Raw genomic sequence first — 16,771 nt, 5'->3', positions numbered from 1 at the left:
ATTGAGAGGACAAGGCCATGGGAAGGAGAACCAATCAAGAGAACATTACATTGGAAAGTGGAGGAGGGAGAGAAAGGTCAAGTTTAGGATTTAGTGAAAGAACATCCTTTAATGAGCAAGGAGAGACAGACAATGGGGGAGAAGGAACATTTTGTGGGGAGACATTTAAAGAGACATGAAACTATGGTAGAAGTCCTCCTCATTTCAGACCCTCCTGGGGGCAGAGCAGGAAGGAGGACAGGAGTTCAGTTCACTGGCTAGTGGGGTGAGATGACCCCCTGCTGACTCCTCTGCTTTGTTTCTCCTTTCCACAGACACTTTGCCTGCCTCTCTTCCAAGTACATGTGCCCTGGAGTACCTGCTGTCATGAGTACCCTGTTAGCCAACATTAATGCCTACTATGCCCACACCACAGCCTCTACCAATGTCTCTGCTTCTGACCGATTTGCTGCTTCCAACTTTGGGGTCAGTTCCAACCCAATCTCCCTGGCCCATTAGAGAGTACTTTTTGCCTCTGCTTTCTAACACAAGCATACATGAGGATAACATACTGCACCCAACCAGAGGGGTACTCCCTGCCAGGACTGAAATAGAACTGATCAAATTCCCTGTACTCCCTGTGACTGTGGAGAGAGATGCTAAATCAGTCTCTTCCCGTTCCAAGGCTTCCAATAAAACATTTGTTTGGATTTGGAATGAGATGTCAGGTCCACTGGCACCTGAAGATGCCCACAGCCCAAAGAAAGCTGGTAAATGGGTATTGGCACCCTCTGGAAGAGCTTGTTCCTGAAGCCCAAGATCCTCTGCCCTCTTAACTGATCCTTTGACTGTCTGTCTTTAGTGCCTCTAGGTCTTTCAAGGTCTGGATTCCATCAAGATGGGACAGTAGGGGACAAGACCACCACTCATATCTGGCAATTGTTGCTGTTTCTTGTAGTGTTGGTCCTGTTCTGTTAGGGGGCATAAAACTAAAGAGACCTCTCTGATCCTCTCACATCACACATGAGTAGAGGAAGTTGGGTCCCCTACCAGGTCAGCATAATCCCTGGCATCTCTAATCTTCCACTTTTTTCCCTGCTCTATGTCCACTGTCTCCTCAGAAAGAACGCTTTGTGAAACTCCTAGACCAACTGCACAACTCTCTGAGAATCGACCTTTCCATGTACCGGGTAAGAAACCCACATGTGTGCATATATCTGTAAAACACACGCTCCAACATGCATGCTTACCTATACATCCCAACATTTACACATGTTCATGAGGAAACACATAACCTATGACTTCTAAGTGCAAGCAAATGGAACAATATGCCCCATGTGCGCCTTAGCATATTCTCAGGAAAAATGAGGCTAGCACAAGCAATGCTACAACATGTGTACTTTCACATGCCATGTTCATAGGGTCAACTTGTATACATATATGCAGGCGTATGCCCTAATATTGTTGGAAGCTGTGGAAAACACTTTATAAAACCTTTTCCCTGCCCCATCCCCAAGCTTTTCTTTAGTTCCTGGCAAAGCCCTTTCTTGCACTATCCCTATGCTATAGAGGTCCCATGTCCTCATAACCCCTTTTCCTAACTCAGAAAAATTCCCCTTTGTCTTTCTTTATCCTCCTCCCAATCTCCCACAATCCTTGTTGTATAAGACATGGCTCCTTGAAATCATTGGATAAGGACTCTTGTAGTAGTTGGGAAGGGTTTGAGAGGTTTCTAATTGTCTCTGGTAAACTTTGTACCCTCCTTCAGAACAACTTCCCAGCGAGCAGCCCAGAGAGGCTTCAGGATCTCAAGTCTACTGTGGACCTTCTTACCAGCATCACTTTCTTCCGGATGAAGGTAATAGAGGGATTCTGCCTAGGGTGGGGTTGGCAGTCTCCTGGAATATCCCAGAGACTCCTGGCTACTAGGCTATTATTTTTTTGCTAGAGAGTGGCTCCATGCCACTCCACCAGAACACATCACACCACAGCACCATGTGGATGTATCAGAATTACACATCTTTCCTGATGACCTGCTTTCCACTAGACAATTGATCCTCTCCTCTGAAGAACATGAGGTTAAGTTGGGTTAAACTAGCCATCACCCCTTTGAAACTGTAATCCTTTTGCCAGTCAGCTTTAACTCACCCATATCCCTTAATGCTGGTTTCACCTCAGCTTCTGAGATGAGGACAGATCCTTTCTCAACCTTCGCCCACCTAGACTTCTCTCTCCCACAGGTCCAGGAGCTACAGAGCCCACCTCGTGCCAGCCAAGTGGTGAAGGATTGTGTGAAGGCCTGCCTCAATTCAACCTACGAGTACATCTTTAATAACTGCCATGAACTCTATAGTCGAGAATACCAGACTGACCCGGTGAGAGAGTGAGACATAGAGAGATGCTTCAGGGGGAAGGGTGGATAAGGCTAGAACCTGATCCTTGTAATAATAACCCTTAACAGAGACTAGAACTTGTATAAGGCAAATGCATTTTATCTCTTTTCCCACCTCTATTATCATACTCTGCCTCCAATTCAACTCAGTTCAATTCAGTTGAGTTCAGCTGAGTTGCATTATGATGGATTCTCTTTGACTGAATTGGGTTGGGTTGAGTTGCATTAAGCAGTTAGGTTGTATTGGGTTGTGTTGAGTAGAGTTGAGTTGAATTGGGTTGTGTTGAGTAGAGTTGAGTTGAATTGGGCTGTTACCCTAAATTGGGCATGGTTGGGTTGAATTGAGTTGAATTAGATTAGTCTAAATTGTGAGTGTTAAGTTGAACTAGGTTGAATTGAGTTAAATTGGGTTCAATCAGGCTACCCAAGTATGAATCGAGTTGAATTGAGTTGGCTTGGGTTGAATTGTGCTGGGTCATTTGAAATTGTATTTGTCTGGGTTGTATGGTCTGAATTCAGTTGATCCAGAACTGATCTGTTTGATCCAGTTGAACTGAGTTCAGTTGTATTGGTTTGAGTTGAGTTAGGTTTAAATGGGCTGGATTGAATTGAATTAGGCCAAATTTTATGGGGTTGAAATTAATGAGATGAATTAAGCCAAGTCCATTTTGGTTGGGTTGATTAAGTGACATTAAGTTTTGCTGGTTTCAGTTGGGTTGAACTGATCTGCAGTTGGGCTGGGTTACATTGGGTTAACTTGAGTTGATTTGAGTTTGTTTGGTTTGGGTTGACTTGAGTTGTATTGAATGGGACAGAATCAGGTTTAATTGAATTGAATCATATTAAATTGGACTGGGTTAAGTTGAACTGGTTGAATTAAACTGAGCTGAACCGAAGTGGACTGGGCTGAACTGAACTGAGACAGGCTGGGTTAAGTTGAGTTGAATCAGAGTGGGGTGAGTTGAGCTCAGTGGGCTAAGTGGGCAACAGGTACACCCATAAACAAATATAAGTTCATTTGAAGAGGGAGAGAGAATTTACCCTTGGGGAACTGGAGGAAGGCTTTGTGAAACGAGGGATGCCTAAGCCAAACTTTTAAGGAAGAAAGGATTCTAAAAGGGGAAGCTGAGGAGGGAGTTCATTTATAGACATAGCAATCTATTTATACAAATGTACAGATGTAGGAGTTGGAAAGCTAAGTCTGAGCAACAGCTAGTGAAACAAGCTAGAAAATAGGATATATCAAGGGGGATAATTTAAAATAGGTAGGAGAGTCAGATTGTATAAATCATTAAATATTGGGTCAAAGAATTTGTATTTTGTCCTACAGGCAATATAGAATCACTGACTGCACATTAGAAGCAGAGTGAGAGGGTTAGCTCTGAGATCTAGGAAGATTATTTTGGTAGCTTTATAGTGGATTGAAGAAGGCTGAACCTGGAAGAGAGATCAATTAGGAGGCAATTACAATGATCTAGGGAGATGATGAAAACCTGAACCAGGGGGTGATCTTGTAAGTAGAAAGAAGAAAATGCACCTGAGAGCTATTGTGGAGAGAGAAATAAATGATTGGGTATGGAGAGTGAAGATGACTAAAATGATAAACCTAGGTGCCTTTGGTAGAAACAGGGAAGTCTGGAGGGAAAGTGGGTTTAGGGAGTTAATTTCAGTTCAGTTCAATTAAATTCTATTGATTGAAATTCAGTTGAGTGAGTTGAGCTGAGTTGTTTTCAGTTGAGTTGGGATGAGTTTTGGACCAATACAAATCTAGCAAGCATCTATCAAGAATCTACTATGTGTAAGGCACTATGCTAGAGACTGGTAATACAAAAACAAGATGAAAAACTATCCCTACCCTTGGGAGTTGCCATTCTATTTCTCTTATAATATATAAGTGGAGAAATATATACATGAAAAATGAGTAAGAGAGAACATCGGCAAGCAGGGGGATCAGGAAAGGCTCCCCTTAGGAAGTGTCACCTGAGCTGAGACTTAAATGAATCTCAGCTAGAGGCATTCCAGGAAAGTGCATTCCAGGCATGGAAGATAGTCTGTGCAAAAGAATGTACGTAGGAAATGGAATGCCAAATTTAATAAACATCAGACAGGCCAGTAATAGTGTGCAAAGAGGAATACCATGTTCTAAGGCTGTCAAAGTAGACTGGAATCAAATTGTGAGGGGCTTTAAATGTCATGCTTAGAAGTTGGCCTTTTTATTTTGAGATAATAGGGAGCTAGTAAAGGTTTTTGAACAGGGAAATGATATAGCCAGGCCTGTATTTTAGGAAGGTTATTTTGATATCTGTGTGGAGGATGGATTGGAGAGGGGAGAGAAGAAACTAGAAGAGATTCCAATTTGGAAACTTTATTAATACTAGGGTGATAAGACCCTAAGCAAGAGTGGTAGTTATCTGAATGCGGAAAAAAGAGGCAACAAAATTCTGTAGAAGTAGAATCACCAAAACTATGGTGGGAAAAAAATCAAGGATGACTTAATTACAACCCTGGGTAGCTGCAAGAGAGTAATACCCTCAACAGAAATGGAAATAATTTGGAGGCAGGGTGGGTTTTGGGTGAAAGGTAATGAGTTAGGGTCAGGAGGATCTGGGTTTAAATCTGGCTTCAGATACTTCCTAGCTGTGTGACTCTGGGCAAGTCACTTAATTCCAATTGCCTAGCCTTTACTGCTATTATTTCTTAGAACTGAGACTTAATGTTGATTCTAAGACAGAAGGTAAGGTTTTAATAATGATGATGATAAAAGAAAAATAGTGAGTTCTATTTTGGATGTGTTGAGTTTGAGATGTCTGTGGTGCTTCTAGATGGAGAGATCCAACAGATAGTTGGTGATGTGGGACAGTAGGTTAGGAGAGAGACAGAGTAGATGTACAAATCTGGATGTCATCTACAGAGAGATGATAACTGACCCCCTTAGAGGTGATGAGATCATTAATAAAGAAAGTACAGAAAGGGGAAAGAAGAGAAACTGAGATACGCAAGAATGTACATATCACATCCCTTCCTATTCCGACTCCTCTTCCTCAAGAAGCCTAGGATTTGGGGGGTATATCTCTTTGTGATAGAGGGATTAGCTCTGTAGTAACAGGGGAGGGGGTTCAGGAGTGAAGAATTAATTGGGATATGACCTCTGGGGCCACTCAACCATCACATCTGAATTTGCCAAATGATGGACTATCTGTCTCACCTCCCTATCAGTCTGCAAAATAAGCAGAATCCAGAGGATCTGTCCTAGTGGTCCTTATGCTGGACATCAACGTTACCCTTTTCAGGCTAAGAAGGGTGAGGTGCCTCCAGAGGAGCAGGGCCCCAGCATCAAAAACCTAGACTTCTGGTCCAAGCTCATCACACTCATCGTGTCCATTATTGAAGAAGACAAGAACTCCTATACACCCTGCCTCAACCAGTGAGTGGAAGAAGAATGGATGCTGGGTGTGGGTGTAATTCTGTGAATGTGTGGGTCGTTGTGTGAGTGTATATGGGGAGAGGGGGAGAAAGAAGAGAGAGATAGGAAGGAGCAAAAGAAATTGTGTCAATGTGGGTAACTAGTTGTATGTGTGTGTGTGCAAGTGTAGGTACATACATGTCAATGTATGTATATATACACATATACACATGTGTTCAGTCATTTTTCAGTCATGTCTGTACAACTCTTTGGGGATTTTCTTGGCAAAGATATTGGAGCGATTTGCCATTTCATTTTCTAGAGATAGATCATGTCCTCATCAGGCAACCTAAACCAGAGAAACTATGGAGCTGGTCTCTAGAGCTCTCCATATCTCTTATGCACGTGTAGATGTGTGTGTGTGTGTGTGTGTGTGTGTGTGTGTGTGCCTGTCTGTGTGACTGTGTATGATGGTGTGTCTGTGTGTATATCTCGATGTGTCTCCATTTGTGTGTGACTGTGTGTGTGTGCGTGTAAGTGCAAATGTTATATGTATGGAGATGGAATAAAGAAGGGAGGAAAGAGAGGCTGGGGTGGCAGAGAGAGCCCTCTGGTGGCCAGTCTCCTCATCTCAGCCTCTCCTCATCTCTCCTTCCCCTTCTTCCTTCCCTCCTTCCCTCCCACCATTCCACACTCTTTCACTAAAGGTTTCCCCAAGAGCTGAATGTGGGCAAGATCAGTGCGGAGGTGATGTGGAACCTGTTTGCTCAGGACATGAAGTATGCCATGGAGGGTGAGGAACCTTTCCCAGAGGCCTCCTGCCCCCCAGGGCAGCTCGTTTGCCCAACCCTTTGCCTTGCCTGGCAGGGGATAATGGGACATTCAGTTATGGGAGACCTGTGGGCTGCGTGCATCCTTCCTAGTCCCTCCGTTCTAGGCCTGGAGAATTCCTGGTTTCCAGAGAGTGGAGCTCTTAGAGGATAGGATTAGAGAACCTTAGAGATCGAGGGGTCTTGTCCCCTCGATTTACACAGTACACGAGCTACTTATATAGGGCTTGGATGTTTCTGACAATAATAATAAAAGCTAGCCTTTAGACAGGGCTTGAAGCCTGGGAGATCGCTTTGCATATATGGTCTCATTCCCCTTTGTATTTGCATGTTCTCATTTGATCTTCACAATAATCTTGTGAGGGAGGGGCTGTTATTATCCCCATTTTGCTGATGAGAACACTGAGGCTCACAGCAGGAAAGGGTCTTGCCCAAAGCCACAGAGATAGTAAATGGCAGAATTGAGTCACAGGTCAAACGGAGGATTCAAACTCAGAACCTCTCCCTCCAAATTCAGCCTTCTTTCCAGGATATCCCATGTCCTGCCTGGGGTTGAGCATCAGGTGTGGGCTGTAGGAAGAAGATGGGACAAACGTGGCCTCTAAGCTGTTCCTTGTCCCTTTTCCCAGAGCACGACAAACATCGATTGTGTAAGAGTGCAGACTACATGAACTTGCACTTCAAAGTCAAATGGTTGTACAATGAGTATGTGACTGAGCTGCCCTCCTTCAAGGACCGTGTGCCTGAGTACCCTGCGTAAGTCATGCTCACCTTAGTCTGAGCTGTGTTCTGGGGGGGGGGGTAGAAGGGGAGAGTGAGAAAGGAAGGCAATTACCCACCCTTCCTTGACCTGGGATGGGTGCGACAGGGGAAACTAAGGAGAAGTGAGGCATTGAATACACTGGGATATTATGGGGGTGGAGGGCAGAGACTGAAAGAGTCATCATGCCTATATCTCCCATTGCAGGTGGTTTGAGCCCTTTGTTATCCAGTGGCTGGATGAGAATGAGGAGGTGTCCCGGGACTTCCTCCATGGAGCTTTGGAGCGTGACAAAAAGGATGGGGTGAGGCAGGGAGCCCTGGCAGGTGGGGAATGAGGAGGAAAATGTGGCTGCTAGACTCAACCCAGAACTTAGCTTGGTATTCATGAATCCATCAAAGAATCTAACCCAGCCCTTTTCTCCCACACCTGACCCGGACTAATTAGTCTTAACTCAGAAATTTGTCTCCAATGGGTTTGGTGGAAAGATGATATCCCCACCCAAGACAAGGTCAGGCCCCAGACTACCACCTTCATTGAATGAGCTTCAAAGATTCACCATTCTATGACCCTCTAAGGATCTAGTCTCTCCCCTTATCAATCCATCCTGCACACAGATCAAAATAATCTTCCTAATTATCTGGGTCCTTCTGGAGGGAAACAAGTCAATGCCCCTCATATCTGGCCATTCTTCAGATCTAGAATAAGGTTTCAAAAACTCTCCTTAAGCCCCAGGGGCCCCAATCATGGTCTGAAAGATGCAACTCTATATTCCCTTAAGATTGGGTGGAAAAAAGCCCACAATGAGGAAAGGATAAGTCCTACATTCACCCCACTTCCTAAACACACATCTTTAGTGTTCAGTTGTGCCTAGTACTTTCTGTGTCCAGTGATACAGCCTTCTTCCTTATTCATTGGTCCTCTACAGTTCCAGCAGACCTCTGAGCATGCCCTATTCTCCTGCTCTGTGGTGGATGTCTTCTCCCAGCTCAATCAGAGCTTTGAGATCATCAAGAAACTTGAGTGCCCTGATCCCCAGATTGTAGGCCACTACATGCGCCGATTTGCCAAGGTAATGGGGTCAGATGGGAGTGAGGGGAGATCAACCCCCAGGAGTCAGAGTTAATATGAGAAAGGATCCAGCCTGCACTCATATTTTCATAGACATTACAAAATACATTCCGATGAGCTCTTTTACATGGGAAGAACCAGCTCAAGAGAGATCTGTATATTCTGGGTTTTCTGGATAACAGGAAGCTGGATTGATGGAGAAGGGAAAGAAGTGGGCATTGCAAGAGGAGGGAATGTCCTAAGCAAAAGTGGAACAAGAAGGTGTTGGCTGTGAGGGACAAGGGGAGATGGATAATGAGTAGAAGGACCTGACTGGAATAGATAAGGGAGCCATGTGTTTTAGGTCAGCTCATGTAGCAATAAAGGCACTAACTAAACATAATCCCCACCCTCCTATCCAAGCCAAGACCAGCTGTGGTCAGTTTGACGATGGGCAAGTAACTTCCCCTCCCTAAAAAGAATTTTCCTCATCTATAAAACGAAGAGATGAAACTTGTGGTCTCCAAGGAACCTTGTTCTAAATTTTACAGTCCCCAAATAAAATAAATTGACAGATTAGAAATATCTTGGAAAAGCCTTATAATGCAGTACAATGGTAAAAGATTATCATGACCTGGTTTGAATTTTTCCAAAAGTATTTTGAGCACCATCAGTGAACTTTAGTTTAAAGGTACTTTATGAGTCATCTCCTGGGTTTTCAGAGCCTTCAATGATCAATCCACTACTACTAGTACCAATACTGTTACTATGGGGAGTTGGTTCATGGCCCTATCCCCCTTGCTCTTGCATTCTATCCTCCAGCCGGAGGAGGCAAGGCCAATTTGTCCATGCCCTCCATCTGCTGTATTGTCTCTTTGCTTTCCCCACAGACGATCAGCAACGTCCTGTTACAGTACGCTGAGATCATCTCCAAGGACTTCACCACCTACTGCTCTAAGGAGAAGGAAAAAGTGGTGACGTGTGCTCCCTACCCTGAACTCCTGGGGCCCTGCTTACCCATTCCTACTCCCCTCGACTCTTTTGAATCATATACATGTGAATGAATGTGCATGGATGTGTATGTGGGGGCCACATTTAAGGGAATGATCATGTGTATCTGAAGATGGATGAAAGAGTACACCACCAGATTTCGAGTTAGGGGATCTTGGCTCCAGGCCTTGTTCTGTTAGGACAATACATTATGATCTTGGACCAGGCTTTTTTGTCTTTGGGGCTTAAAATTTCCTCATCTATAAAATGAAGGCAGTTGGGATCTCTAAGATGCCTTCTAACTTTAATTTATGTGACTGTGAAAGAGATAGACAAGGAGTATTTAGATGCCTTTAGTGGATATCTAGATCCTTTAGTGGATAGGGAACCAGGCCTGGAGTTGAGAGGACCTGGTTTGAATTTGACCTCAGACACTTCCTAGCTGTGTGATTCTGGGCAAATCACTTAATCCCAGTTGCCCAGTCCTTACTGCTCTTCTGCCTTGGAACCAATGCTAAATCAATTCTAAGACAAAAGGCAAGGGAGAAGAAAGAAAGGAAGGAAAAACGATAGAGGGAGGGAGAATGGAAAGAGGGAAGGAAGGAAGTAGGGAAGAAAGGAAGGAGGGAAGGACAGAAGGAGGAAAGGAAGGAGAGAAGGAAGGAAGAAAAGGAGGAAGGAAGGGAGGAAGAAGTGAAGGAAGGAAAGAGGAATGAAGGATGGAAGGATGGAAAGACAGAAGGAGGGAAGGAAAGAAGGAGGGAAGGAGGAAAGAAGAAAGGAGGGAAGGACAGAAGAATGGAAGGATGGAGGGAATGAAGGAAGGAGGGAAGGAAGGAGGAAAGAAGAGAGGGAGAAAGAAACAAAGGAAGGAAGGGAGAAGGAGGGAGGGAAGGAAGAGAGGGAGGAAAGAAATAAAGGAAGGAAGAATGAAAGAAAGAAGGAAGGAAAGAGGTGGGAGGGAAGAGGGGAGATAGGTAGAAGATGTTTTCTGTGTCAGAAGTATACATTTGTTCATATCTGAGAGTGTATGAATATGTATCTGAGGAGGGCTGAGTCTGAGTGTGTGTATGTGTGTACACACATAGGTATCTATATATATGGTTTTAAGACCACCATCTAATGAATATTAAAAATTTAAACAATATAAATGTTAAGAAGAGGAGGAGGAATTGCAATTTCCTTGGTAAAGGGAACTCCCTTTCCTGTTGAAGGTTAGCTGTTTCTTGATAACTTATATTCTTAGAGTTGTCTAGTGCCCTAAGAGATCAACTGACTTGTCCAGGGTCACCTAGTCAGTATGTGTTAGAGGAAGGACTTGAACCCGAGATCCTCCTACCTCCAAGGTTGACCCTGTATCCATTAAGCTGCATTGATCAGTCCAGCTGAGATGTGTCTCCCAAGCAAACTCTTTCATAATCTTTATATATAGCCTTCCTGATCCTTCCCTCAGATCTGCTCCATAGACAAATAGATGGATAGGTGGGTGGCTAGGTCTAGATGGTATAGAAATATAGGCAATTATCTCAATCTAGAGAGAGACAAGATATATGTATTTATGCATGTACATGTGTGTACATATATATACATATATAATAATATGAACATGCTCTCTAGGCTGCACCCTAGAACTGTCACTCATGAAATAATGCAGACTGGTGTCTTCGAAAATGCATTTCAGCCTCTAGAGGTTGTACCCCACCTCTATTAGACCAATACTCAGAGATTTGGAATAACTTTCAGGCAAAGATGTGTTCTATTTCTTTAAAGAAAAGTATGGTGAAACCAGCTCAGAACATGATCTTCTCTGGACTGAATCCTCTTGGAATAACAGTGTCTTGAGACTGGGTGGTGGGGGAATGTAGTGCTAGGCGGTTCAGTGGATAGAGAGCTAAACCTAGAAATGGTTCAAATCTGGCCTCAGACACTTTCTAGCTGTATGACCTTGATCAAGTAAGTCACTTAATCCCAGTTGCCTGCCCTTTACTGCTCTTTTGCTTTGGAAATAATTGGGTTGCGGAGAGGAGATAGTTTTTCCAAGGAGCCATTATTATGACCATGCCACTTCTTTTCCACGTTTACCTCATTCATACCAGACATTCCAACCAATGTAACCACCTTGGATATAGTATTTGTGTGTGAATCTGTCTTTCTGTCTGTATGTGAATCTGTCTACATCTGAGGGTAGATGTGTGTATAGAATGTATACCTGAGGCTGTGTGTGATTTCCTTTTTTCCCCACATCCTGTCACCCTACTGCCCATTGACTCCATCACCCATCTTCCTCCTCTTCCATTACTTCATGCCTACTAATTATTTTCCTTCTCATTCCCCTCAAGTCCTGGCTCATTTGACCATTGTCCTCAGCCATTCCCATACACTAGGGCCATAACTTGAGCTCCCTTACTAGAAGGGTGTGTGACTCAGAACCCTGAAACTTTCTTATTCCATCTTTCCCCCTTGTTTATCTCTGACCCAACTCTTGAGAGAAACCAGACCCCAAAGTCTACCTTTAGTTTCCAGACATGCTTTTCAATCCCCACATGACACTGTCTAGGTCACTGATTCCATCTCTGCCTAAAAACTCTGAAGAAATCTCAGCCCCTTAGGTGTTGCCTATGGTGGAAGGTGGGAAAGGGAGGGATCAGGAGTCCCTCGTGACCTGTGTCTTCAAGGAGAGCCCCAGAAGTCTGGGTTCTGACCTTCTGCCTCATTCCACAGCCATGCATCCTCATGAACAACACCCAGCAGCTCCGGGTACAACTGGAGAAGATGTTTGAGGCCATGGGTGGAAAGGAGGTAAGACTTGGCTGGAAAGGGATGGGGAAATCAGAGGTCCCACATATGGTCTCTCTGATCCAATGTGTCCTCAATGATCCCTTCTGTTCTCTCTGACCTGTATCACCTCTGACCTGTGACTCCTTAGACTCCTTTGTTCTTCCTTACACAGAGGTACATTGCTCTATGGGCTTCCTAGGCAAGTGGCCAAAATCAGTGGAAGCAGAACTCTTAGCTTGGGTATTTCTCCTTCTTTTTATGAATCAAGGGCCTTGAGGCAGATGGGTAGAAGCCAGCATACTTGGCTCTCTCCTCTACCCTTACTCCAGGTGTACTCAAATCCATTTACCTTGAATACTATGGATGAGATGACTGACCAGAAGGGTTCAAGGGGTGGAATTAAGAAAGGAATCTAAACCCTCCGTGATATTCACAGGAGCAAGGATTAGGAAGAACTTAAGAAGATAAATATATAGGAAAGTTTCCTTTTCCTCATGAGTTGACTGAGTGAAACATTAATGACAGATTTACCAGATTTACATAGGACACAAAGTTAGTAGGCTAATGTAACAGGGTTAAGATCTATCAACCCTTTCACAGGCTTGTATTTTATACCTACATATTCTAATAAGGTGAAATCAGAAACAAATGTAAAGTCCTACACTTAGGTTCAAGTAATCATTTTCACAAGAGTGTTGTGGGGGAAGAAAAAGAGCTATTACTTGACAAAAGTTATATCTGAAAATGACCTGTGGCTTTTAGTAAACTAAAAGTGTATTTGAATTTTTTTAATTCAAAAGGAATTCAAAGGAAGGAAGGAAGGGAGGAAGGAAGAGAGGGAGTGAGGGAGGAAGGGTAGCCTTTAGTGTCAAAGAATTCCCAAAGGCTAAAAGTATTCAAGTAGAGCCTGGATGACTACTCCTCAGGGATGTTGCAGAAGGGATTCTTCCTCTGGTTAAGCTCAATGGCCTTAGAGTCTACGATTTTCTAGAACTCAAGCCAAAGGTGTTGTCAGTTTGGCTAGTTTGATTAGCTAAGGAATGTAGCACCTACTGACCTCAGGTCTGAATCTCTGACTGTTCTGACTCTTTCTTGGCCCTCTGAGGGCATGGGTCCACTCTGATCATAGTCTCATCCTCATCCCATCCCTATTCTCAGCTGGATGCTGAAGCCAGTGACATCTTGAAGGAACTTCAGGTGAAACTCAATAATGTACTGGATGAGCTCAGTCGACTTTTTGCCACCAGGTATGTATTTGTATGTGTATATTCATTCATAGTATTGGGGGAAATAAAGGGAAAGAGAAAAACTAGGCTCCAGACTCCAATCCTCAGTCATTAAAGAACTCTGGGAAGAGGCCCATGAAAAAAAATAGAGCCACGTCTGGGGAGGGGTGGAATATATGGGTGATGGGAGGTGGGGGTGGAATATATGTATGTGTGTACATGGACCAGGGGGTAGTGAGGAAAAGGAATGTCTTCATGTAAGAATTCTAATCCCAAGGCTACAATCCTTTCTCCCTAACCTCATCATTCTATCCCTTTCTTCTGTTCCCTCAATCATTCCATCCCTATGTCTCTGACCCAGTCATTCTACTTCTTTTCCTCCGTGCCCCCAACTACTCATTCCCCTACTCCAGACACTCCACTCTTTCTCTTGACCACTTCTTTGCCTCTGCCTTGATCTCAAACTTCCCTCTTCTAGAGAATCAGGGTTGCCTATCAGAGAGTCCCCTGTTGATACTTAGCTCTATGCCCCTAGCTTCCAGCCACACATAGAAGAGTGTGTCAAGCAGATGGGGGACATCCTGAGTCAAGTGAAGGGCACAGGGAACGTGCCAGCCAGTGCCTGCAGCAGTGTTGCCCAGGATGCTGATAACGTCCTACAGCCCATCATGGACCTATTGGACAGCAAGTGAGCAAGCCTCTACCCTCAGGGTCCAGAAGGAGGGAGGGGATCATATAAAGCCAGAAAAATGGGGTATGGAGGAATCACCACTGGGAAGAAGGAAGGCATAGGGAGCATGGTGAGAATTACAAAATCCCATCATTATCATACATCTTAGCATCACCAATTTGAACTTAGACTTAAAATCACAATCCTAATCCTTGCTCTTTAATGGGTACAAAACACTTTCTATATATCAAATCTGATGAAAGTGGTGCAAATAGTATTACTCCCACTTTACAGATGATAAAACAGAGGCTCAGAGAAAGGGAAATGACTTTCCTAGAGCCAGCCAACTGTTAGGATTTGAATCAAAGTCTCTCCCAAATCTTTTCATTTTACCTTCATGGAATTTTACTATTTAGAGCTTCAAGTAAGAAACTCTAGAACTTAAGAGTAAGGAACCTTGTAGATTTTCTAGTTCTATCCTTTTGTTTTATAGGAAGATACCATTTTCTCAGAGGAAACAGGTCCAAGGAAAGGAAGGGATTTGTCTAAGGTCACGCAGGTAGTACATTAGTAGAACCTGTATTTGAACCCAGAACCTCTGGGTACTTTTTCTAATATACCATCCATAGAATTTGGTATTCTTTTGGCACTCTTTCCTGTATACCATCCATAGAATTGTAGAGTCTTAGACAATTAGAATTTTTGATACATAAAATTCTAGAATCTTAGATTCATAGAATTCCATAATCTTAGACTCTTAGAATTAGTTTCATAGATTGCTAAAATCTTAGACTCGTAGCATCTAATTGGATTCCAAGGCAGAAGAACAGTAAGGGTTAAGCAATGGGAGGGCAAGTGACTTGTCCAGGCTCACATAGCTAGGAAGTGTCTGAGGCCAGATTTGAACTGACTCTCAATCCACTGAGCCACCCTCTTGAAATCCTAGAGTCGGACAATTTTGGAGCTTACTATACGATCACCAGTTCCATCTCTCCAACCAGTACAAGGATCAGTAGATATTTGTTGACTGAATTACAGTCAAAGACTAGGGTTTTGAGGAGCCACATAAAGGGAAGGAATATTGGCAACAGTGAGAAGGATGGGGTTTTTGAGGGGGTTGGAGGAAGGGGAGAGATAGAGTTGCAAAGTAGAGAAAAAGCATGGAAATGTTGTGGGCACAAGGGAAACCTATACTTGGTATCCTACCCAGCTTTACAAGACATGAGCTCCCCTTCTACATAGCTAAAAAAGAGCAGAGAGGACCAGTGCTGCCTTTTCTTCCCCCTCTGTCATTTCTTTAATGCTGTACTCTCTGAATGAAATGGGAGAGAGTCTGAGACATGGGTGAGGCCCCTCCTCACCTCTGGATGCCAGCTCAGCCCCTCTGCCTACCACCCACCCCCAGCCTGACCCTCTTTGCCAAAATCTGTGAGAAGACGGTGCTGAAGCGAGTACTGAAGGAACTCTGGAAGCTGGTGATGAACACAATGGAGAAGACCATAGTCCTGCCACCCCTCACAGACCAGACGGTAAGCCTCAACAGGGGCCCTCTGCCACCCAACTATGGCCTGCTTCTGTCTCTGACCAGGCAAGACCCAAAAGCTCAAAGTTGGGGCTTGCTGCTCCACAAATAGAACCTATGCATGGATCAGAGAACAGAGGCATCAGGAAGTCAAGAGGTTAAGTGATGATTCAAGAGTTTTGGTTAGAAATCATAAACATTTGAAGTAAAAAGTTCCAAGGATGGAGGTCAGAGAACAAAGACAGTAGAGAGGTCTGGGAACAGAAAGATCAGAGATCAAGCTCAGAAATCCATTAGGTCTGTCTTCCATCTTCAAAAAGAAGGCCATTCCTTCCAAAAGTCACCTCCAAGATAGCTAGAGCAGGACCAAGGAACAAGGATGGGTAAGGGGAGACCAGACTATGAAAGACTGGAAGCCATCATCTTCCTCCATCAGCAGTGGATTTGGGACTGTAGGGGAGGCCATCTGGGATCCAGGGGAGCAAGGGATCATCAAGAAAGGAGAATAGCCCTGGGGAAGAAACAAGAAGGGAGGGCTTTGGGGAGGGAGTGAGAAAAGAGGAAGATGAGATTTTTCCCATAGCCTTTTGTTGGAGCTGTCATGAGCCCACCCCATACATGGCCACATTTTCTGATTCCCTTGCCCCCACTGGAGAGATGACCCTTTTGGGGAAGGTGGAGGGGTTAGTTCCTGTGACTTCAGGATATCCAACACAGAAAGGAGGGAAAATGAATTATTAGGCCAAAGGCCTGAGTGGGGGCAGAGAATGAAGAACTGGTGAGAGTGGTAGAGGGAACAAAAGGCCAGTCAGGATGAAATCCCAAAGCTAGTGGTCAAGGGTGAGACTTCTAGGAGCCAGAATATATTGCAAAAGTTTAGGACTGAGAAAACAGTGCTTTCTACTGATTGACCCCAGAATGACTAGACGGAGACCACCCAAAAACTGACCCTTAGAGATATGAGACCCAGACTGAGGTCCAACCTGGAAGGATAGGGACTGAACCCCAACTCTTGACTGTAGGAGGCAACCTTTTGCTTATACTTGATTATTCCATCCCCCTGCGGCAGATGATTGTAAGTACAGCAGCCCGTCTCTGTCTGTCTGTCCGCTCTGTGTTCAAACCTGGTTGGTCAGTCCCCTGTCTTGTGTGGCTGCACTCCACCTCACCA

General features: G+C 44.1%; 1 protein-coding gene across 1 annotated transcript in view; it reads left to right on the top strand.

The window, feature by feature from the left end:
• Positions 1-16,771, top strand: part of UNC13A (unc-13 homolog A) — a 95,015-nt gene that overhangs the window by 51,115 nt on the left and 27,129 nt on the right. Inside the window, exons 22-36 of the mRNA XM_056822383.1 lie at positions 315-465; positions 1,101-1,169; positions 1,748-1,837; positions 2,220-2,354; positions 5,662-5,795; positions 6,482-6,567; positions 7,234-7,360; positions 7,572-7,668; positions 8,293-8,436; positions 9,305-9,388; positions 12,126-12,203; positions 13,341-13,429; positions 13,944-14,096; positions 15,484-15,607; positions 16,670-16,675. Of these exons, the coding sequence (XP_056678361.1) occupies positions 315-465; positions 1,101-1,169; positions 1,748-1,837; positions 2,220-2,354; positions 5,662-5,795; positions 6,482-6,567; positions 7,234-7,360; positions 7,572-7,668; positions 8,293-8,436; positions 9,305-9,388; positions 12,126-12,203; positions 13,341-13,429; positions 13,944-14,096; positions 15,484-15,607; positions 16,670-16,675 (1,567 nt within the window). The remainder of the gene's footprint in view (positions 1-314; positions 466-1,100; positions 1,170-1,747; positions 1,838-2,219; positions 2,355-5,661; positions 5,796-6,481; positions 6,568-7,233; positions 7,361-7,571; positions 7,669-8,292; positions 8,437-9,304; positions 9,389-12,125; positions 12,204-13,340; positions 13,430-13,943; positions 14,097-15,483; positions 15,608-16,669; positions 16,676-16,771) is intronic.

Source organism: Monodelphis domestica, chromosome 3 (genome assembly GCF_027887165.1).
Source record: "Monodelphis domestica isolate mMonDom1 chromosome 3, mMonDom1.pri, whole genome shotgun sequence".
Classification (NCBI taxonomy): domain Eukaryota; kingdom Metazoa; phylum Chordata; class Mammalia; order Didelphimorphia; family Didelphidae; genus Monodelphis; species Monodelphis domestica.
Note: the sequence above shows the minus strand (reverse complement) of the source record. Positions and strands in the feature narration are given on the sequence as shown.